The 23111-nt window shown below is 38.1% G+C and overlaps 3 protein-coding genes across 3 annotated transcripts in view; 1 reads left to right on the plus strand and 2 right to left on the minus strand.

Annotated features, from left to right (window-relative positions):
* Positions 1–5991: 5991 nt before the first annotated feature.
* Positions 5992–14476, plus strand: atad3 (ATPase family AAA domain containing 3). Its single transcript, XM_024270995.2, has 16 exons — positions 5992–6427; positions 6635–6711; positions 7641–7742; positions 7815–7874; positions 7940–8009; positions 8086–8251; positions 10220–10289; positions 10569–10724; positions 11889–11945; positions 12025–12150; positions 12236–12360; positions 12433–12484; positions 12555–12625; positions 12698–12865; positions 13676–13784; positions 13859–14476. Exons 1-16 carry the CDS (start codon positions 6235–6237, stop codon positions 14234–14236), a joined length of 1980 nt encoding a protein of 659 aa, XP_024126763.1. The 5' UTR covers positions 5992–6234; the 3' UTR covers positions 14237–14476.
* Positions 14477–15758: 1282 nt separating this feature from the next.
* ssu72 (SSU72 homolog, RNA polymerase II CTD phosphatase) lies at positions 15759–20157 on the minus strand. Its single transcript, XM_024270701.2, has 5 exons — positions 19879–20157; positions 19128–19271; positions 17923–18062; positions 16582–16700; positions 15759–16506 (listed from the first exon to the last, which is right to left on the minus strand). The coding sequence occupies exons 1-5, from the start codon at positions 19956–19958 to the stop codon at positions 16405–16407; spliced, it is 585 nt and encodes a 194-aa protein (XP_024126469.1). The 5' UTR covers positions 19959–20157; the 3' UTR covers positions 15759–16404.
* Positions 20158–22828: 2671 nt separating this feature from the next.
* Positions 22829–23111, minus strand: part of fndc10 (fibronectin type III domain containing 10) — a gene marked incomplete in the record, with an annotated part of 1874 nt that continues 1591 nt past the window's right edge. Inside the window, 1 exon segment of the mRNA XM_024270409.2 lies at positions 22829–23111.

Here is a 23111-nt window from a genome sequence, read left to right on the forward strand (position 1 = left end):
GCTGGGAACTTTGTAAACCCTTATTCAATTCTAGGCATGTGTACACTTAAAGTGGAGTCATACATACATTTATTTGCCACATTTTTTTTTTTTAATCACAGCAAGCTAACCATACCATCTTCATCAATCTGAATGGATTCAGTAGGGAGCTGTGTGCTGTATTCCTGTTTTAAAATAAGACCAATCTTTCATTTTCGGTTGTGGCTAACGGAATTCATCACTAACTTTGCAAATCTCAGCGTACTATTTCTGTTGTTGTCTAATTGTCTTACACTGTATGTTAGTTTATCATTGTATATACACAATGACATCCAAAAAAGTGAAGTTTGCCTTCCTAAAAACACCAGTTTTCACAAAACACTACCATGTACAGTATGATCATAGTACTTCCTGAGATTAAACGTGACCGCGTTAGAACATTTAAAACACTGTCAACTGAACTTTGAAGTGATTTTCAGACAGATGTGGTGCTTCTGCCTTATTATTGGGCGGTGCACGGTCTGTCACCTCACCTGTCTGTCAAACTGCTTACCTGACATTGAAAATTACAGATTCTTTCTAAGCTTTTGCCAAATTTAGAATCTAGTTTGGTAGAAATCAAAACATAATATTATATCTCTTTCATGCTAGATAAAAATAAAAGTAAGAACGGCAATATAAAAAAATAAAATGAAAATACTTCTTTGAAAATAAATGTAACATCACCAAAATAAAACAGTAAAAGTTATTTTAAAGCCAGAATCTGCCTGACATCTGCTGAGAAAAGAACTGACAAAGAAAAAGGGAGAACTTAAATAAAGAGAGCTGACGTGAACCTGATAGTTTTTAAATTGCATTATTATGTATTCAATGAGCTTTCAGAAGTTTGTATTAACACACCTGAAGGTCTCTTCCAGTTCTCCAGACAGGGTCAAAGATTCTCCTGGTACTGCAGAGAATACAAATAACACACAAATCAAATGTTTACCTGTCAAAATAGATCAATAAATAAAGTATTCTGAGATGTGTGATACATCTCTGTTCTTCTGCTGGAAGCTCTGCTCTTCAACAGGAAATTTTTGATCAATATGATGATCAAAATGCCTCAAAGTATCAAGTACTTTTTAGTTACAAAGAAATCATTTGAAAACGTCTTATTTCAAAATATATCAGAATACACAGAAACACGAAGAGATGAAAAACATTTACTCTCAATAACTAGATATTAACCTTTAGGATGAAATAGAAGTTTAAACACCCACTCTAATGAAAATTATGTGTTTTTAACATGTTGCATTTTTCTCAGGATGAAGGACATAAAATAATTTAATATCAAAACGGATAAATACAAGAACCGTCATCATTTAATTCCGGATTTTATTCTGGTTGTTCTCCAAAAAAACAAGCAATTCCTATCGCTACAAACCTTAGACATCGGGGGCCCGTTTCAAGAAGCAGGTTTTGTTGGAACTCTGAGTTCGTGAACTCCAAATTCGGCAAAACTCTGAGTTTTCGGTTCCAGAAAGAGGGATAACTCAAACCCGGGAAAGTGGGCGAAACCAAGCCCGTTCCAAGAAGCGGGTTAGGATGAACTCAGAATCAATCACTATGGTAACTGAGTCTGTGAACGAAACCTGGTCGGTAGCAGGTTTTCTTCAGGAAACTTAGAGTTCTCTGCGGTCTCCGCCCCTTTTTAAAGTGAAAGATGTTCAAATATGAGTTCCTCATGAACATTTAGAGAACATTCACGTTAGAGACGTCACGTTTTCACCACGTAGAAACGAAAATGACACGTTCATTCATAGAGGATCATGTAGAGAGGAGGCTGATTAATCCAGAGGAAATGTTATTTACGTCGGTAGAGGATTTGGAGGACACGAGTCGGCTGACTGCAGTTTCCTGATTCATTTTTATTTCAGCGATAGTATAAATAGTGAGTTTTTCCAGGGACTCGCTATTAAAAAATACAGTTTTCTTTTCCTTATTTTAAACCCTTAACAATAGGAATTAAGGAACGTCAAACACCGGAGAAGGATCTGGACTTATCCACCGTCCGGGATGTCTGCGTCAGACATTAGCTCAGTTGACAGCAACGCTGCCTCACACTGCATAGGAAGCGAGTTCGACTCCCGGCTACGGAAAGTTGTTTTTATGTTTAAAAAAATTCTGCGAATATTTTTTATGTCTTGAGAATTAAAATTAAATAAATACTTTTTTAACATATGCCAGGCAGCTACAGTTTCTTTTTAGCGTGCAGTGATATCTGTGTGTGTAGGTGGTGGTGGTGGTGGGTGGGGGGGGGTTACGATCACGGAGATTACTTATTAGATTGGTAACAGATCAAAAACCACTCCTTACTCAACAAGAGACAAAATAACCTTCCAGACATTATTTATTCATTATTTGGAATCATTCAAATAACTGCAGATATTTTCTCTCTGTTCTACCGCTGCAGCTGTGTTGCTTTTCTTGATGAAAATGTTCTCCTATAGTCGCATAAGCTTGAAGGAACTTATCAATTTCCGCCGCCGGAAGTAGTAAACTCAGACGTTTTTCCCCGTTGCCATGGTGAATCATGCTGTCTTTGCTCCATTGATCAGGGCTTTTTATGGTCGCGACGCTCACACCTGATTCTGGTTCTGACAACTTCAAGTTGATTGAATCAAACATTTTCAGCTGTTCTGGAACCGAAAACCCTGAGTTTGAGAATTTTGAGTCCAGTGACTCTAAGTTCAGGTTCGAACTCTAAATTTGTTGAACCTGCTTCTTGAAACGGGCCCCTGATAGTGGAGAAAAGACCAACAACATAGCAAAAGAGAATACAAAGAGGAACAGTTTCTTCCGTTAGCATGTCTTTGTTAGCCACGTGACGTTGTTTACTATTACACGGACTTAAATAAATGCTCTAATATCAAACAAATGTTACAACTTACTCGTCATAGGTCATTCCACATGATCCGCTGCCTGAAGATTTCCGGTTGTATCCGAAGTCAAAACAAACAACCGGCATGGTTCCGGTTCTCCGTCGACTATCGCTGCTTTAGCACGTAGAGCTAGCTTAGCTTGACTCCTGCTACATGACGGCTCCGCTGGTTACCTCCGGATCCGTGAATGACGCGTCTATCAATCTACCTCCATGTGACGGCAGGGTGGGGTCTAACTGCAGTCCAGCGGGACTGCGCCACGCCTCCCGTCATGCACTGCGGCCGAAACTTTATCTTTTTAAAAGAAAAAATATATTTTTGTCGTCATATTTCATTTATAAGTTACATATAGTGTGTAATTCAAAATTTCCAACACATCACAGCGAAAAAAAAAAGGTTAGTGTCAAAACCTCATGTTTGGAACGTACTACCATATGCAGGGTATATATACCGGTGAGCGACTTTGCGCTCATTGGGATCAGTTGTGCTGTCAGGGAGCCGCCTGCAGTGGGCATAGGCGCTGTAGTTAGTGGCCACAGGCGCTGTGGTTAGTGGCTCAGGAGCTTGCGACTGGGTTAGACTGCAGAGACGGACGGACATGCCTGTGTAATCGCATACGGGTGTGCCCGTACGTTAGCACCCTGAGTGGCACGATTGACCCTTTTGTCTTATTCTTCTTCAAATCATTATCTGACTGACTTTTCAAGCCGCTTGAATCTATCTGATATCTGGAGATTAAAACATTGAAATTGATTTTTTGGTTGATTTCCAAAGAATTGGAAAGAAAAGTGACAGAAGTAAACATTTTTTCAGCCATACTGACTGATCATAAATCCATCTATATCAAATTAAATCTTACTAGTGAGGAGGGAGACCCAATAAATTAAAAATTAAATAAAAAAAAAATCATTAAATATCTGCAGATGATACCACGATTTTTTTTTAAATAATGTCAGCGAAATCCCAGAGGCTTTATCTGCTCTCTTTTCAAGCATGGATTACATGGATTTCAAGCTGGATTAAAACTTAACTTAAAAAAAATATGAAATTTGACCTGTAAATAATGTTACTGATAAGAAAGTTTGTGGTATTCCTGTGAAAAATTACTGTTACATACCCTGGTATTAAAATGTCAAGAGAAGATAAAGATATGGAGGATAACTTTAGCCCTGTTACTGAAACTATTAGAAAGAAGTTTAACAGCTGCTTAACTAGAGATTTGTCCATTCATGGTCGAGTACTTCAAACTAAAGCTGAAGGATGTCCAGAGCGTCACATGTTTTTTTTTTCGCCTCAAGATGTCACTAAAACTCCGTGTTCTGAGCTGGATCAAATTCTGTTTAGTTTTCTGTGGAAAAACAAAACCCATAAAGTTCAGGAAAACGTCCCGTCAAACTCTTCAGCTGATGGGGGATTAGAGGTTTTGACTTTTACTGTTTTCAATCAGGTTTTGAAAATTAAGTGGTTCTCTTGAGAATCCCAATAGTTTATGGAATATTTTCCCAAACTATTTATTTGGTAATTTAGGAGGTCTATTTTTTTTTACTGAAATGTCCGTTTTCTGTCGGAAAACTCCTGTTAGATTGGACAACTTTCACCAACAAGCTCTGTTATGCTGGACTCTTACGTTCAGACACAACTTTTCTCCTCACATTGCATTTTGTGGAAATAAACTTTTGTTTTTACACAAAAACAAAAGTTTATTTCTACAAAACTGGTGTGTCAATAAAATGATTACAGTAAATGAATTATTTGCTGATAGAGGAAATCGGCAAATGTGAAAGTTGTTTACGCAAATACAATGTTGTTATACCTCAGAAAGAATTGGATTTGGTTATTGGCTTGATTCCACATAATATATATTTAATAGCACAAAATGTAAAATATGAATACTTCAGTTTAACTCAAAATTGATTTTAGTTCAGGGAATTGATCTGGTTGATAAGAAGTGCACAAACAAGTTTATTAGAGTCCAGTTAGTTATTATTCAAACCCTGAATGCAAACATAGATGGCCATATTTAGATAGAAATAAATGGAATGCAATCTTTTTATTACCATATAAATTATATTCATCATTCTGTTTTGTTTGTTTGTCTTTGAAATGTTCTTGAGTGTTGCACTAAATATTGTACTGACATTGTGTTTGAATAAAAAAAACATATTAGATGTGTTTATTTTTATGGTTGAGAATCTTCGTTTCTGGGAACTTTTAAACTTTTGACCGTCCTCGACCGGAAGTAGTCAGACTGTTATCACATTCTAGCTTTACGGAAGTCATTCGGGGCCCAATTTAAAAAGGGTCCGGGCGGTTTGTCCGAACCTACCCGAACCCAAACCTTGACGCGGGTCGGGTCACCAAATCCTGCTGATCGTCCGGTTCCGGGATCATTCCGTGCACCGGAAACGTTGATATTTCACGAATTTGGAGCCCCTTTTGGGGAGAAGTCCAGCAAAACAGACAAACTACGAACTGTATGTCCAAAATAAATGTATATCCTGATAGTAACGGGTGCATTTCTCACTAGAAATATTGGCAAAATAAAGATTAATCCACAAAATATTTTATTCTGAGTGATTTTCCGACGAAAAAGAGTGAATATCCCACGGTGTTTTTGCTAGCGACAGGCAGAAACTCAAAAGTCACGTGATCAGTCACGTGATCCGGCGCACCCCGGTAGAAATGAATGAGAGAATGAGACGTAGCAATTCCACAATTTAGACCCGTTTTTGTGAAAAACTTGCTACATTTTTCCCTGTGGACAAACGTGGGTACTGAACGTTTTTATATAATATATTATCAAAAACAAAAGTGAGAATGTTTAACTCGTTTGTTTTTTATAAATTTTAAAGAATCAAAACATAAACAAATCTCTTTGTGGAATGTAATACAGTTGTCTTTTTTTTAAATATCTGTTTTAATACATATGAAACTTTCCTAAAATTATCAAAACATTAAAAACTAAATCAAATATATTTTTGCTTAAAAGTACACATAAAAAGCATTTTTTCCCTTCTGTTTTAAACCAGATGCCTCCTGTTGGATCCACGTGACATTATAGTACAGAGTGACCCCCGTCTGGTGGGTGGGGCTACATGAATGACCTCCACAGCACGCCGCCGTGATGTCTGACCAATCACATCCAACAGTATTCATCATCAGCCAATCACCGCGGCTGTTGTTCAGCCAGAGTTGCGCTACACCCCACGCATGCGCAGAACGCTGCAGCGTGACACGCGTGTGGAGGAAGTGCACTGACAGACGTGCGGCGTTTGCAGCCCTCGCGCTCCTCTCAGAACCGGCAGAACTGTGCTTCGTTTAGCCCGGTACCATGTCGTGGCTGTTCGGTCTGAACAAGAGCCAGCCCGAGCCGCCTCCCGGTTTACCGGAGCCGCCGCCACCTCCGCCGCCTCCCGCCGGAGGCTCGAGCGGTGGAGGAGATAAACCCAAGGACAAATGGAGCAACTTCGATCCCACCGGGCTGGAGAGAGCTGCCCAGGCGGCCAAGGAGCTCGACAAGTCCCGTAAGTGTCCGGGGTGTGGGGGTGCTGGGAGGTGTTGGGGTGGAGGATCAGGAGGAGAATTATTTATTAAAAATAATCTGAATTGATCGGTGATCGCTGTCCGAATGACAGCGATGCTACCGCAGAGATCACCCACGGTCAGTCAGTGACCCGTGGGGGTCAGAGGTCACCCCGCCTCATCTGTCGCCTCCTCTCTCCCGAACTCAGGTCACGCCAAAGAGGCTCTGGATCTGGCCCGCATGCAGGAGAGCACCTCTCAGATGGAGTACCAGAGCAAAATCAAGGTAAGCCGGGCACGCGCTCACCGGAAGAGCGGGATCTGCAGCCGCTCACTGCTGATAGGTCACTGAAACATGGACCAAAAACAGTCCTGTTCACACTTTAAACTTTTTAGAGTTAATCTAATAGTTAAATCTTTGACAAACTGGATGGTTTATGACCTAATTAAGTCCTAATTTAACAGTGGGAATTGATGTAATTCCAGGGGATTTTCAAAATAAAAGACAATAAAAAAAAGAAAATGTTCATAAATGCGCATTAATCCAGGTTAATTTTAAAAAGATTTTATGTTTTAGTAAACAATTAATTTTTCTACTGCAGACAATCCATAACATGTAATATATTTTGTAATAAAGTAAAGTTCCATAAATCACCATTGTATAAAATCTGCATAACAAATCCAGCTGGTTTGGAGGAACCACGCTAGTAAAAATAAATAAATAAATAAAAATGAATAATGCAACAATTCGTTTTTTTTTCCGCAATTTGGTTTAATATTTTTTGGGTAACAATTTTGTGTCTGTTCAGTAGATGACATACAAACAACAAAAAAAACTGAAAAATAATCTTTTAATTTAGCTAATTAGCAAATAAAAAGTAAAAAAAAAACACTTTTCATTTGTCTTAGACTAAGCCTGCTATAATTTAATAAAACAATAAATAAAAATATTTCTTGAATTTGGCACAAAATGAGTTTGACACTTGATTAGTTCAGATTTAAACTGAGAATTGTAGCATCGCTAGTGAAAAATACACAATTTATATCATTTAAAGCTGTTTGTTGCCCTATCCAGCTGTTATTTATTTGAGTTTAGAGTAAATAAAAGCAAGAATAAAGGTATTTAATATGAGCTTTGTCAGTCTTTTAAAGTATATTCCACTCATGTATTTGTATATCAGTATTGAGAGCAGCTTTCTCCTGTTCACCTGACAGGAGTATGAAGCTGCTGTGGAGCAGCTCAAAGGAGATCAGATCCGCATTCAAGGCGAGGAGAGGAGGAAAACCCTGAATGAGGAGACCAAGCAGCACCAAGCGGTGAGGATGAACTCAAGTCTCTGTTTCTATTGGCTGATCTTAAAGATGCTAGTTTGAGTCTTGTGTTTCCAGAGGGCTCAGTACCAGGATAAGCTGGCCAGACAGCGATATGAGGACCAACTGCGCCAACAGGTGAGACCAGCATTTATCTATCAGGTTACCAGGAGGAGATAACCCACCTTCTTTTCTCTTTACAGCAACTGTTGAATGAGGAGAACCTCCGAAAACAGGAGGAGTCTGTGCAGAAACAGGAGGCCATGAGGAAAGGTACAGACTCCGCCTCCTTCACGGTGATGGCGTGAGGTTCTCCTTCATGAAAACGTCTGTTTCTGTGCGTCCACAGCGACCATAGAGCACGAGATGGAGCTGAGGCACAAAAACGAGCTGATGCGCATCGAGGCGGAGACGAAAGCTCGAGCGCGCGTGGAGCGGGAGAACGCCGACATCATCCGAGAACAAATCCGACTGAAGGCGGCCGAGCACCGGCAGACCGTGCTGGAGTCCATAAAGTGAGACGTAGTTGTATGAATGTTTAGTAAGCAGTCGGACTAGTGATTCTCCTGTTCCTTTCCGTACGTAAAAACTCAATTCGTTTCAGTGATTTCAGCAAACTTGATATCAAAACGTTCAGCTCGTTCAGGACATCACTGCTTGTATTTTTGGTATTCATAAACTTTATACTTTTTAGAAAAATGGAGCAAAATATGCTCCATTAGAAATGAATGAAAAGTCTTCAAATATTTTATAATACTAAATAGATTAGCAACAACTCTTTAAAGATATTCATGGGCTATGTTTTTATCTTTTATAGTAATTTTTAAAAAATGGAATTTAGCTAATATTTAGCAACATGCTAACGTTTTTGGCCAATTTATTTACTGTAGTTTTTAGAGGCTGATGTAGAAATTAGCTTTTATTTTAGCCATAGGCTAACGTTTTTGACTAATTTAGTTTGCTGGGGATTTTTAGGGCATTTTGGAGTTAAGCTAGTAAATAAGCAATGTGCTAGCTTTTTTGGCTAATTTGACATATACTGAGGTTTTTATGCTAGTTTGGAGTTTAGGTTCTATTTTAGCAAAATGCTAATATTTTTAACTAATTTAGTTTTTCTGGGGATTTTTAGGATATTCTAGAGTTTAGCTAGTATTTAAGCAATGTGCTAGCTTTTTTGGCTAATTTGACATCTAATGTTTTCTTATGCTAATTTGGAGTTTAGCTTCTATTTTAGCAAAATGCTAACATTTTTGGTAAATTTGTTATCTTCTCAGGTTTTTATAGACTAATTTAGAGTTTAGCTGCTATTTTAGCAACATGCAAACGTTTTTGATGAATTTAGTTTGCTAAAGATTTTTAGGATATTCTGGAGTTTAGCTAGTATTTAAGCAGTGTGCTAGGTTTTTTGGCCAATTTGACATCTACTGAGTTTTTTGCTCATTTGGAGTTTAGCTCATATTTTAGCGAAATTCTTTGCTAATTTGTAGTCTAAAGTGGTTTTTATAGGCTAAATTAGAAATTAGCTTCAATTTTAGCAACAGACTAACGTTTTTGACTAATTTAGTTAGCTGAGGATTTTTAATCTATTTTGGAGTTTAGCTAGTATTTAAGCAATGTGCTAGCTTTTTTGGCTAATTTGACATCTACTGAGTTTTTTTATGCTAATTCAGAGTGTAGCTTCTTAGCAAAACGCTAAGATTTTTGGCTAATTTGTTATCTACTGAGGTTTTTATATGCTAATTTAGAGTTTAGCTTCTATTTTAGCAACAGGCTAACATTTCTGACTAATTTAGTTTGCTGAGGATTTTTAGTCTATTTTGGAGTTTAGCTAGTATTTAACCAACGAGCTAGCTTTTTTTTTTTTGGTTAATTTGGAGTTTACCTCATATTTAACCAATACCCTAAATATTGTTGCAAAATTGGCATGTATAATGGATTTTTAAGGAATTTTACTACAAGTTTTTCACAAACTTAGGTAAACTTCAGTCCTCTTTCATAGTTCTTTAACGAAAAATTTCAGTCTTTTAGCAAAGTCAACAATTTAACAAATAGCTTTTGCATTTTCAGCAAATCCCTACAGCATTTAAAGTAAATTGCATCACGATTTTCAGCAAAAAGCTTCAGCGACTACTTTCAGCTAAAAGGATTCACACTAGCATTAACACATGTAATGCAACTTTTCTGGTTATTTTAATTTTTAAGTCCCAGGTATTAAACTCCAGGGCCGCTGTCCTGCACATTTTCAACCAACCTGCCATTGAAAGTCCCTATATGCTAAACACACCTGATCTAGGTAACCAGCAGCAGATAAGGCAGGATTTCTGACCCTCAACGTCTGGAGTTTTTTAATACCTTGTTTTAAGTATTGTCTTTTATTTAAAAAGCATTTATTAAATCGTGGATTTATTTTATTATCATCACTTTAAGAATAAAAGATCTAGAAGTAGTCCCTGCAGCTCATTGTGGGTTCTTGTGATGTTCAGAACTGCAGGTGCCGTGTTTGGAGAAGGATTCAGAGCTTTTGTGTCCGACTGGGACAAAGTGACCGCAACGGTGAGAGCCATAGATACACTCTATCTGTATCTGCAAAGCTTTATTTGACTGGACAAACATAGCATTTTTTAGTACTATTTAAACTTTACCATTAAAAAACAAACCAGACTGGTATTGTTTCTGTCATGCTTCTGAGTCAAACATTACAACGGTGATTTGTTTGGTTCTTTTTGGTGAAAGTGAAAAGTTTTAAAGCATTTCTTGCATTTACATTCCTATTCACTTAAGTTTTCCTCCTATTTTTTTCTTGTCTTGTAATTCCACCCCCTGTACCACTAGGTGGCAGGACTAACCCTTTTAGCCGTGGGGGTGTATTCAGCCAGAAATGCAACCGGAGTGGCAGGACGCTACATTGAAGCCAGGCTCGGGAAGCCGTCTCTGGTGCGAGAGACCTCCAGGTTCACTGTAGCCGAAGCCGTCAAGCATCCTATCAAGGTGATGAAATGAAGTGGACCCTTTAGCTGTGCGGTCACTGGTTCTAATTAGGGGTGTAGGGAAAAATTGATTTGTTGATACTTCGTTTGGCGATACTTGTATCGATTTAAAATGCTGACTTGAAATTTTATATTTATGAGTCTCCTTCAGTGTCTTTTGTTTGTTGGATCTTTTTTTTGCTTTTTGTTGTTTGTAAAAAGAAAAAAAAGTGCTAATATAGTCCTGGAATATATCGCAATATTTCGATTGGCGATAATTTTATCAATTTAAAATTCTGAACAGATTTTAATTTATTATTTATGAGTATCTCTCAATGTGTTACGTTTGTTGTCTTTTCTTTAAATTTAGTTTATTTATTTATTTTTTTGCTTCAAAAAATAGTGACAAAATGTTCTAATATAGTCCCGGGATATATCGCGATATTTCGTTTGGCGATACTTGTATCGATTTAAAATTCTGACAAGATGATATTTAACTATTTATGAGCGTTCTTCATTGTCTTACGTTTGTTGTGTTTTTACTTTTTGTTTTGTTTTTTGCTTCAAAAAATAGTGAAAACATGTTCTAGTATAGCTCTGGGATATATCGCGATATTTCGTTTGGTGATAATTGTATCAATTTAAAATTCTGACAAGATGATATTTAACTATTTATGAGCGTTCTTCATTGTCTTACGTTTGTTGTGTTTTTACTTTTTGTTTTGTTTTTTTGTTTAAAAAAAAATAGTGAAAACATGTTCTAGTATAGTTCTGGGATATATCGCGATATTTCGTTTGTCGATAATCGTATCAATTTAAAATGTTGACCAGATGATATTTAATTATTTGTTTATGAGTGTCCTCCAGTGTCTTACATTTGTTGTGTTATTCCTTTATGTTTTCTTTCAAAACTAATATAAAAATATTCTAGTAATGTCCTGGGATATATCGCGATATTTCTTTTGGCGATACCCATATTGATTAAAATCCTGACGAGATGATACTTAATTCATTATTTATGAATGTTTTTCAGTGTTTTACATTTGTTGTGTCTTTTCCTTTCGTTTTGTTTTTTGCTTCAAAAAATTGTGAAAAAATGCTTACGTGTCGTAAAACACGTATCGCGATACATATCGTATCACCTTATACTCCTAGATTCTAACACTCTCCACCTGTCTGAACACAGACGGCCAAACGGCTGAAGAGTAAACCTCAGGACGCACTTGAAGGCGTTGTGCTCAGTGTAAGTGAACTTCAGTTCCAAAAAACAGATTGAAGTTTTCTGTTTTTTTCTAATTACTTGTTGACTCCACACGTTGCAGCCTTCTTTAGAGGAGCGCGTGCGGGACATCGCCATAGCAACTAGGAACACGAGGCAGAACAAGGGTTTGTACAGGAACATCCTGATGTACGGCCCTCCAGGAACAGGGAAGACGCTGTTCGCTAAGGTGAGCATGAGGGAGGATGGAGGAGGAGGAGGTCACGGGAAGGAGGCGGGGCCGTTGATGGAGGATGTTTGTTCTCACCGAGCAGAAGCTGGCCGTGCATTCAGGAATGGACTATGCCATCATGACGGGCGGCGATGTGGCGCCCATGGGCCGCGATGGCGTGACAGCCATGCATAAGGTGTTCGACTGGGCCACCACGAGCCGGCGCGGGTAAGCTGCTGCTCCACAGAAATACTTGTCCCATCCTGGTGTAGCTGTTTCTGATGTCATGTCCGGTTTCAGACTGCTGCTGTTTGTTGATGAGGCTGACGCTTTCCTGCGCAAACGAGCGACCGTAAGCCTGCACAGACCCGACTTTACCTGCAGCGCTCATTTACATTTACAGATGGTCTTTCTGTTTGCAGGAGAAGATCAGTGAAGACCTTAGAGCTACTCTGAACGCGTTCTTGTATCGCACTGGAGAACAGAGTAACAAGTAAAGCTCTGCTGCGTGTTATCCAAGCACAGAATGCTCGTGCACGCCGGTAAAATGCCGTTTGTCCTGCAGGTTTATGCTGGTGTTGGCCAGTAACCAGCCGGAACAGTTCGACTGGGCCATAAACGACCGCATTGATGAAATCGTTAACTTCGCTCTGCCGGGACTGGAGGAAAGGGAGCGCCTGGTGCGGCTGTACTTCGACAAATACGTGCTGGAGCCGGCGACTGGAGGACGCCAGTGAGTATTACCAAAAACTATTGACTGTAAATGTCAGTTTATAACTTGAATAACTTGTGATAAAGAAAAAAATCATGAAAAATAAATTAAAATTTGAAAGAAAACGTTAATAAAAATGTATATGGGATTTTGGCTTCTTGCAGCCAGCAGGTACTTCCTGTTTGGAATGAAGGGGGCGGGGTCAAGCTGTCCGGTTCTATTTATAGTCAATGCTGAAAAACGTACCATCGTAAAGGAAAGCAAAACCATTGACTGTTGTCATGGAAATGTTGGAACTGGAAGTAAAACATTTTCTATGCATGACGTCACACTCACTCAGTCCAGGTCTCCTATACAGTCAATTATGCTGATGCAATGAAGATGATCAACTTTCTGACTCTACCCAATGTGATTAAAAATTATTCTTTATTTGTTGAGTTATGAGAAACCGTGTCACACAACTTGTGTTTTAACCTTTTAGACCTGGCGACCACATGTGTAGACATCACATTTTAGTTTATATTACCACAGTTGTTAGTTCTGCTTTCCTGGAGTACATAAATACATGACTAGAGGGTTAACTCAAACATTATCTCGAGTTTTAAGAGGTTTAAAAAAAAAAAAAGTTGAAAAAAATCTGATGCTACATTCACACCGGGCGCTAAATGCAGGTTCTTTGACAGGCATTAAGCCCACAATGTTCACACTGAACCAGCAGGGAGGGGCTTCTTCCTCTTTCTTCTTACACAGCTGTTTTTTGATATATGAAAGACTTGGTGTCAAAAAAGGAGGAGCTGGATTAACCCCGCCTTTTCTCTGTTTTCTCTGAAGGCGGCTGAAGCTGGCCCAGTTCGACTACGGCAGGAAGTGCTCCGAGATCGCCAAACGCACGGAGGGCATGTCGGGTCGAGAGATCTCTAAGCTGGGCGTGGCGTGGCAGGTACGTCCCCCTCCCCCATCCGGACAGAACCTCCATGCTTCTCTTTCGCCGACACGGATCTGCTTCTCTTCCAGGCAGCAGCCTATTCCTCAGAGGATGGCGTCCTGACAGAAGCCATGATCGACGCTCGGGTCGACGACGCCGTCAAGCAGCACCACCAGAAGATGGACTGGCTGCACGGAGAGGAGGAGGCCAAGAGCTTGACGCCCGCACTGGCCGGGGCCACAGGAAGTGGAGGGAAAAGGGGGTTCAGTCTGCCCCTCAGCCAGGCGCCGCAGGCTCAGGAGGTGATCGCGGCGGCGTCCGCAGAACGGAGCTCGTCAGCAGGAGTTTCAGCTGGACGGGACTGTGTGGACGAGAAGACTAAAGAGGGGACTTCAGAGCAACCTGCTGCCTCAGCGCCCTCTGACAAGACTGACCCCCCTCCTTCAAAGGATGGAAGTCCAGTTTGAGGTTCAGAGGGGCTGTGGATTAGAAACGTTAGCGTCCCGCCCTCCTAGCTAACCTGGAAACGTCTGTGTGGGTTCAGAGGGAGAGATTAACCGCCAACATAAACCACGTCTAAAATGTTCAGTCTAATGTATTCATGTGAACATATATCAGGACTTCCTCTATAAATGTCAAAGTTCTGTTTCATCATCAAACATGTTTACATTTTCATAGAAGTAAAGACTGATGATACTAAAGTGTCATGACGGTTTTATTGTGGATACTTCAAAGACCGCATCACAGTTTGAGTAAATGTTAGGAAACTTTATTTAAATTGTTTTAAGCAAAAAAATCTATTCAAATAAAAAGCTAGAATAACTAAAATAAACAAAATTTTTGTTTTTTGTTGTTTTTTTTAGATGTGAAGGATTTTCACAGGAAGTCATTCCTGCTGAATTCTGTACCTTTGTTTTCTTCATAAACTGATCAAACACTAACTTTGAGTTTTGTGAAATGTTTCTTAGGTTAGAAAATAATTTAGTAGTCTTTTTACTATCTTAACTTGAAGAAATAATCTGCATTTGTCTAAATCAGGGGTGTTGAACTCAATCGCACAATGGGCCAAAATCCAAAACAGACCTTAGTTTGTGGGCCGGACAGGATAAATGTTTATTGAACACTAAAACAACATTTTTTAAAACAGCCCGTGTGGCCCTGGGGTGTATGGCGAACTCGAAATCGTGATTTTTGCGCAAGGAGGGGCACATCACCAGAGAAAATTATGAAAATTATCTTGAGTTATTTTATTTATGGTTTTGATTATTACATTTTACTCAAAATCAGTGCTTGCCAACCTCATCTGGCTTCAACTTGGCAACATCCTTATTGCAAAAAAATCAAAAATATGAATGAATTATTTCTTTTTTGTCAGGAACAAAAGAAAAAATATAAAGAGAAACTAGCATCTCTCTTTTTTTTTTCAATTTGACAGAAGCTCAAATAACTTATTTTCAAAATAAAAGATGCTCTTTGCCAAACTGGATCATCTCAGTGCAGTTCTGGACACCTATTAGCCAATGTTATGCAGCATAAGAGAATATCTGCTTTTAACTCAAAATATCAAAGTTTTTTACAAAATTTTTGCTTTCCATATAAAATCTGTTCATTCTGGAGGTAAAGTTGAACAAAATAGACATCTTCAGGTCAATAGGGTGTAAAAACCTACATAGTTTATCATCCATTTTCACCTCAGACATCAATTTATACATTTAACTAATATAAATTAAGTTTAGTAATCCTTACTTTAAAAAAAAATGCAATTAAAAAAAATGCAACTTTATTTTTTTTGTTCCATTTTCTTCCCTTTGTCTTTGGCAGTCTTATACTGCTGGGTTTTGTTATTTTAGTTTGGAGTTGGACCTTGACTGAGTCAGCAGTCTCCATGACATATTTTATGTTTGACTAAGGAGCCACCATGGAGAGATGAAAGATCTGGAGCTGCAGGTTACAGACCCGAGGTCCAGACTAACAAAAGCACAGAGTCGGTTCCTTTGAGATAATCCTTTTATCAGATTCCTATTTACAGAGAAAAATCAGGCACTCAGAGCTGAGCTCACAGCGTCGAAATAATTACAATGAGTCCATTATTAAACATTTACAAAAGAAAAACAACAAACACTATGCCCTGAAAGACAGCATGTCGAGTTTAAATATCTGAAATAACACAATCCATGTTTGGTTATTCTTCATAAGCCCCTCCCACTTAGTTATAATTTTAACATAAGAGCAACAAAAACTTTCTTTCTGCTTCCCGTGTGTAAACTCGTACACTTGTTCCAGCTCTGAATTAAAATATGTCCTAAATACTTAAATGAATTAAAATTACCAAAACAATAATAATAATAATCAGAAGTGCGTTATACTAAACTCAAAGAAACTGGGCTTTTTGAAGTGTGGTTGTCATGGCGCTCCCTGAGGAGACGTTTGTGTGATTTCATGAGATCTGGGATTTAAGCTAACCTTGATCTGGAAGGGTAAAGGCAAAGAGAGAGCAGCAAGTCCGTCCTCTTCACGAGGAAAACCCCACCCTCACCACCGTGACGCCGTGTGAGGTCCTGCAGACACACAGGTCAGGGGGCGTCCATGTTCTGTCTCTGGATCCTGGTTTTTATTGCAAACCGCCCTCCGTGTGTCAGTAGAAGCAGACGGTGTGAAGGAAAGGCCTGTTACTTTTGTCTTCAAACTCTTGCAGGAGCTCGTCGATTTCATTCTCCATGTCGTCGGTGTGCTGGATCTGCAGAGAAACCAGGTCGGCCCGTGAAGGTCATGATACGAAACCGCAAACACAAACGTGGGTAGAGACACTCACACATTGACACAGCTCACAGATGAGAAAGGCACCCAGAGTCGCTTCCTCGTGGTTATCCTGAATGTCTACGTTGATCACATGCACGGGCTGCATAGTTTCCTGTTCTCTCGAGTTCAGATCTGAGAGAAAAAACATTTAGAACAGAGGTGTTAAACTCAATCTTACAAGGGAGCGAAATCTAAAACACCTCAAGTCGCGGAACGAACAGGATAAACATTTATTAAACTACATTTTTAAAACTTTAAAAATCTAACTTTTTAAACATAATTATGAACTGGATACTGTTTATAGAATTACCTCCATTAATGCTAGTGTGAATGCTGCAAGCTGAATTTGGCCAGTGAAGACGCTAATGCTGATGGCTGAAAATATTGAAGTTAATAGCTGAAAACGCTGAAGCTGATAGACTACTAAAATATTAGCTAAATGCCAAATTAGCCTAAAAAACGTTTAAAAAAATCTAAGTTAGCCAAAACAGCTAGCATGTAGCTGAAATGTTAGCTAAACTAAAAAATAACCTAAAACACTAAAAAAAAAAAACTAAATTTGCGAAAACAACTAGCATGTAGCTGAAATATTAGCTAAACTTCAAAGTACCTTGAAAAAAAACAAAAAAAGCCTAAATTAGCAAATACAGCTAGCATGTAGCTGAAATATTAGCTAAACTAAAAAAAGACCTAAAAAACAAAACAAAAAAACAATAAATTAGGCAAAACAGCTAGCATGTAGCTAAAATATTAGCTAAACTAAAAAAACGACCTAAAAAACTGAAAAAAACAAAATTAGCCTAAACAGCTAGCATGTAGCTGAAATGTTAGCTAAACTAAAAAATAACCTAAAACACTAAAAAAAAAATTAAATTTGCCAAAACAGCTAGCATGTAGCTAAAATATTAGCAAAACTAAAAAACGACCTAAAAAACTGAAAAAAAAACAAACAAAATTAGCCTAAACAGCTAGCATGTATCTGAAATATTAGCTAAACTAAAAAACGACCTAAAAAAAAGAAAAAACAAAATTAGCCTAAACAGCTAGTGTGTAGCTGAAATATTAGCTAAACTCCAAAAAGTCCAAAAAGCAAGAAGAATGGCTATTTTCAAAGTTGTTTATTTTAACATAAATAAATAAATAAATCAACTAAAACTTAAAAAAAAACTTTCATATTTCACTCTCCATAGAAATAATTTTTGACAAAAATTTAGATTTAGAAATAAAGGCAATATAACATCACCCGGAGGGCCGGATCCGGCCCCCGGGCCTTGACTTTGACACGCGATTTAGAAGATTCTGAGAGGCCTTCAAATGGAAAAGTCTCAAAGATGTGAGATCAGAGAATCCTCACCCTCCAGCACTTGGTCATAAACCCTCTCCTCACAGGTGACGACCAGGTCGAACTTGTCCTTGCACTGCTGGAAGCGCTCCGGCTTGGACTTGATGCGCTTGTTGCGATCCAGCATGTGCAAGATGCCGTTCTGTGTGTATCTGAAGAGTAAGGAGGTCAAGGAAACTTCACAGCAGCAGAAGACGGACGAGAACACAGACGGGTCCTCAACTGCAGACAGAAATCAGGCCTCACGTGCAGGAAACATTCCATCACACCTAAAGGTCAAGTGAAGCCTTAAGGACACGTGAAGGACAAGCGCCTCACGTCCTCTGGCGCCCCCGTGTGGCCACTTAAAGTAACTACACGACATAAAGAGAATAAAAGTAACTTTGGACAAGAAGTTACTTTTTCAAGGTTTTAATTTTAAAGATGGCCATTCTGACACACGATATAGTTTTAGGAAACATAATCCTGTAACCATCAGTTTGTTTTTTAGACCTCACAAAAAAACCTGGCTATATATCTGGAAAGAAACTGTTTCTGCAACATTAATCTTGATTACTTTCACCAGCTTTAACCAACAGATCTCAAAACACCTGGAATATCCGTCTGTTTCTCATATTTAAACTGTTCCAAACCAGAGGAAACAAAACATTTTACATAAATAAAAGATAATACTTCCTGAAGGGAAATGTCATAAATAACTTTAAGTGCAGATTTGATGCTTTTACTATTTTTTGAAGTTCTTAATTATGATTTATTCCAAAGAATGCCAATCAGGCATGAATTAACGTCATTAACTGAACATTTCCAGGTTTTTGTTGATTTTCCCACAGATGAGAAGCTTCCAGAACTTTTTTTTTTGCTTCCATTTTTATTCATTTTCCCTCTTCTTCCTGACATGCTCCTTTCATTTGTCACTTTACTTAACAAAGCAGTGGCTAATTTATGGTTAGAACCAAAAACCCTTAAAAAAAAAGAACAAAATCTGAAGACAGTGAGCTTCATACGACCTCCCAGAGTGCACTTACTGCTGCTGCAGTGCATGGTGATCCTCCATCCCATCATTGTCTAACCACTTATCGGTCACACATTTGTGATTTACCCATCTGTGCTCCCCCCAACTCCACAGATACATGTACAATCAGATGCACAGTGTTTACTACTGTCTTCAAGTGACGTGCGTGTTGATGTGTGAAGCAGCGGTGAGTTGGGGGGGATACAGTTCCTTGTCCTTGCGGACCAAGTCGTTGTACATCTGTTCATAAGTGGTTTTGAAGTCGTACACATTAGGCTTATCCGGAGCCGGACCAGGCAGCTTCACGTGAGTACCGGTCCCGAATGATCGCACTTCAAATCCTCGTTTACTGCAGAGAAGAAAAAAAAAAAAACCAAGAGATGGGTTTAAAAGCAGCAGACATCCACAGAATACCACAAAATACATCCATAGTAACAAAGTTTTTATTTCTCAGGGAGTTATCAAATTAAATAGATAGTTTTTTCAAATAGGGACAGTTTAAAATACATCTTCACATCCTAAGTAGTGGTTGGTTAACGGAAGATAAACGTGGATCTGTGGCTCCTTCAGAGCAATGACTTTGCATTATAAAATCACCGCCTTGTGTTTACGAACAATGACCACCAGAGGGTGCTGCTGTCAACAAATGGGGATGGAGGAAACTCCTCGCCATGGGCCTTCCTTTTAAAAAATCCCTCAAGTTTTTGTCTAAAGACAACTTAGTTGTGATTTTGTCGGTAAATAAGTATTTAAAACGCATTGAATCCATCCGGAAGTGAGCAGCAGCGTCTCTGAAGCCCTCAGCGGCGCGTCCATTGTTAAACTGCGCCGAGGCCTGCCGGGCTGCGGCGCCGGCGTCGACGCGCATCGTCACAGGCGGAAGCTACAACCCCTCGGTACCGCGCTACTCTCGTCAGTGTGTCCGTGTCGTCCTCCTCCCGGCGGCTCTCCGTTACCTGAGGATACTGTGCGCTTCCATACTGCGGTTCTGGTTGCTCGAGCACACAACCGCCACACGGAGCGGGTGGCTCGGCATTGCGACTCTTCAACTGAAACTGAGCGGCACGATATGTCTGGAGCGAGCGCGAGGCGGGTACTCAGACTCCTGTAGAAACACAAAACCGAACGAACTCAGCTCCTTCTGCTCAGATAAACTAGCTGGCGCTTTTGACAAGAAGTGATACGCCACGGCGGCGTCTCCCGTGGAAGCAGGAAGTTAAAATGGCGGAACTCCGCGATTTGACTGTGGCTTTATGTGTGATGTCATTGGAGGCGGGGCTTCAGTCTGTTCTCAGGGTTCAGCTGTGATCACGTGACAAATATTCAAAATGCTCATTTTTTGTGTGAACTGCACCTTAAACGTTATTTAAATGCTCTTGACTACGGCGAATTATTGTGTGTTCATGACAAAACTTCTGCTAAAACACAAGAAAAAGTAGAAATCATCTCGACGTTGGAATTTAATTAAAGTATAATTCAAAATATGGGTGGAATCATAGAAGTTTCTTTCCTCCTTTTCAAGCAATTAATTAAACTCCTTTTGTCAAACTTAATGTGTCATGTTATGTATGTATAACAGTTACTATCTCTGTGTGATTAAGAGTATCAATTGAATTATTTACAAATGCATTTGTTTACGTAGGTTATTTTCCAATCAATTTTATGACTAATTACTTAGTGTAACCCTTTAAAAAAGAATAAAAAAATCACCAAAAAAGTTTTTTTCTTGCTGCTTATTCTCCCTAAAGGGACATCAAAGAAAAAAAATAGAAGTGACGTTTATTTTTTTTCTTCTAAAAATACACAAGGGTTCTGTAAAAGTTACTATCTGGTGCATACCAGTTACTATCCAGACCTTTTTTTAACTTCAATTTTTAGAAATAAGAAAGTTAGTTACTGGTGCGCATAGCAACTGAAAAAAAAGTTTTGTTTTTTTTTAAATGGAAGTAATTTTTTTTCCGGTTATTATCTGGTGCACACCAGTTACTAACCAGAAAACATATATTTTTTGCTTCAATTTTGGGGAAAAAAAAGTTTTTGTTTTTTTTTTCATCATTTTTTCCCATCAATTTTACTTTAGGGCCTCTGTACCTTGGGGAGTAACACACACAATCAATATTTTTAAAAATATGTTTTCTAAATGTGCTCCACCATTTGGTTGAGCAGGTACTTAAAGGGTTAATATATCCAAGTATGGCTATTTCTGTTCTTTTTATGTTTAATTTTAATTTTGTGTTTGTTTTCATCATTTGAAATAATGAATTTTCAAAACAAATTCAAAAGTATAAAACAGCATTATTATTATTAGTGAAAAATAAGTACATTTTTATTTGTTTCATTCATAGTTTTCTTCTATAAAAAGGACTTTTTTAAAAATATACTTTTTAAATATTTGGTTAGTATAAACTAGTGTCTGTTATTAACATGCATTAAAAATGGTGGATAGTGTACAACCACCAATAATTTTATTAGAAAACTCAGAAAACCTTGAAAATTTCCTCACATCTCTTTTTATTTACCAAACTAACTGAGACTTGACTTTAAATCTGTAATTGAAATTTAAAGCAAAATCATTTTAGTTAAATTCTTAAGGAAAACTGATCAACAAATTCATGATTTAACAATGCAAAACTCAGCCCTTAAACAAGAGTCAAATAGTTAGACCAGAAAGAATCTATGGTCAAAATCAAAATGTTGGTGGTCGGCTGAGTCGCTAAACTAAGATTTTCAATATTGGTCAGGAAATTAGCAATGAAGAGAAGTGTTTTTAGATATCTGGGACTGAAACAGTGAAAAAAATCGTCTCTTTTTTTAATACGTTTTGTTAAAAACCAAAAGCCACAAAAGAACAAGCTAAATACAAATTAACTGCTATTTTTGTATCCTGTGTAGTTTTGAACAAAATTAATGTACTTGTACTAATTTAATTATTTTTGGTTTAAATCTTTCAGTGTTGAACCACATAAAATCTTCATTTGCTTTGAGGCTGTATTGCTGCAGAAAATTCAAATTTTCTTTGAATTAAATGTAAACTTGAAACAGATTCTAGTATTTTGACCGATGTTCTCCATTAAATCGAGGGTGTCAGTAGGTGATGAATGTAAATCCAAATTTCTTAAAGGCTAAAGTAAGACTATGCAGCTCCTTATAGGTTTTGATCAGTAGAAAATGAGCCTAAATGGCTCTTTTGGTTACTGACCTCGGCTCTAAAACTACATTTCAAAACTTTAAAACCGTAACTTTTTGACATAATTATGAACTATATATATATATAGGCCTAAATTTGGCCACTAAAGATGCCAGTGCTAATAGCTGAAGATGCTGATATTGATAGCTAAAAACGCTGAAGCTAATAGCTGAAAATGCTAAAGTTAGCTGAAATCTCTGAAACTAATAGCTGAAAAAGGTAAAGCTGATAGCAAGCTAAAATATGAGCTAAATGCTAAATTAGCCAAAAATAAATAAATAAATCTTTAGGTTAGTCAAAACAGCTAGCATGTAACTGATAAAATAGCTAAACTTAAAAAGCTTAAAAAAAAACAAAAAAAGCCTAAATTAGCCAAAATAACCTAAAAAGTCTCAGTAAATGTCAAAATAGTCCACAAAGCTCATTTTTAAAGCTTTACAACTGTAACTTTTTAACATAATTGTGAATAATAAAAAGGCATTAATATTATCCCAGAACAAATCAACTTAAATCTTAAATAACTTTCAATATTTTACCCTCCAAAAATATATTTTGTCCAAATACAAATTAGACATAAGCGTAAGATAACATTGGGCCATTCATAACAATAAAATAAAATGATCTGGAGGGCCGGATAGAATCACCCTAAGGGCCGGATCCGGCCCCCGGGCTTGACTTTGACACATGTGCATTAAATGAAAGGAAGAAAAAGACGCTTCTAAAGTACTAAAAAGAACCTAAAACTTTATTTGCAGTCAACAGGACAATTAGGCTGCAGCTCCAAACGCTTGGCACAGTATTTAGGGTTCTATTGCCCTTCACAAGATGACGCGACTACAGCTCTGTTACTCAAACCTAAAAGCAGAACCAGAGAGGAGAGAATATACATCACGTTTCCTTTTCCTTCTGTGTCCAGTCCTTATATCTGCTTGTATTGCTGTTAAATGCTGCTTGACGCACAGACGAAGGAGAATCACATCACAGTACTTTTTGGAAAAGTTT

This window comes from Oryzias melastigma, linkage group LG5 (genome assembly GCF_002922805.2).
Source record: "Oryzias melastigma strain HK-1 linkage group LG5, ASM292280v2, whole genome shotgun sequence".
NCBI lineage: Eukaryota > Metazoa > Chordata > Actinopteri > Beloniformes > Adrianichthyidae > Oryzias > Oryzias melastigma.

Coding starts and splice junctions, on each gene's coding strand:
- atad3 (XM_024270995.2), top strand. CDS start 6,235: ATGTCGTGGCTGTTCGGTCTGAACAAGAGCCAGCCCGAGCCGCCTCCC. Junction 12,866..13,675: donor CCGGCGACTGGAGGACGCCA/GTGAGTATTACC, acceptor TTTTCTCTGAAG/GCGGCTGAAGCTGGCCCAGT. Junction 13,785..13,858: donor AGCTGGGCGTGGCGTGGCAG/GTACGTCCCCCT, acceptor CTTCTCTTCCAG/GCAGCAGCCTATTCCTCAGA.
- ssu72 (XM_024270701.2), bottom strand. CDS start 19,958: ATGCCGAGCCACCCGCTCCGTGTGGCGGTTGTGTGCTCGAGCAACCAG. Junction 19,272..19,878: donor GAAGCGCACAGTATCCTCAG/GTAACGGAGAGC, acceptor TCTTCTCTGCAG/TAAACGAGGATTTGAAGTGC. Junction 16,507..16,581: donor TCTGTGAGCTGTGTCAATGT/GTGAGTGTCTCT, acceptor GTTTCTCTGCAG/ATCCAGCACACCGACGACAT.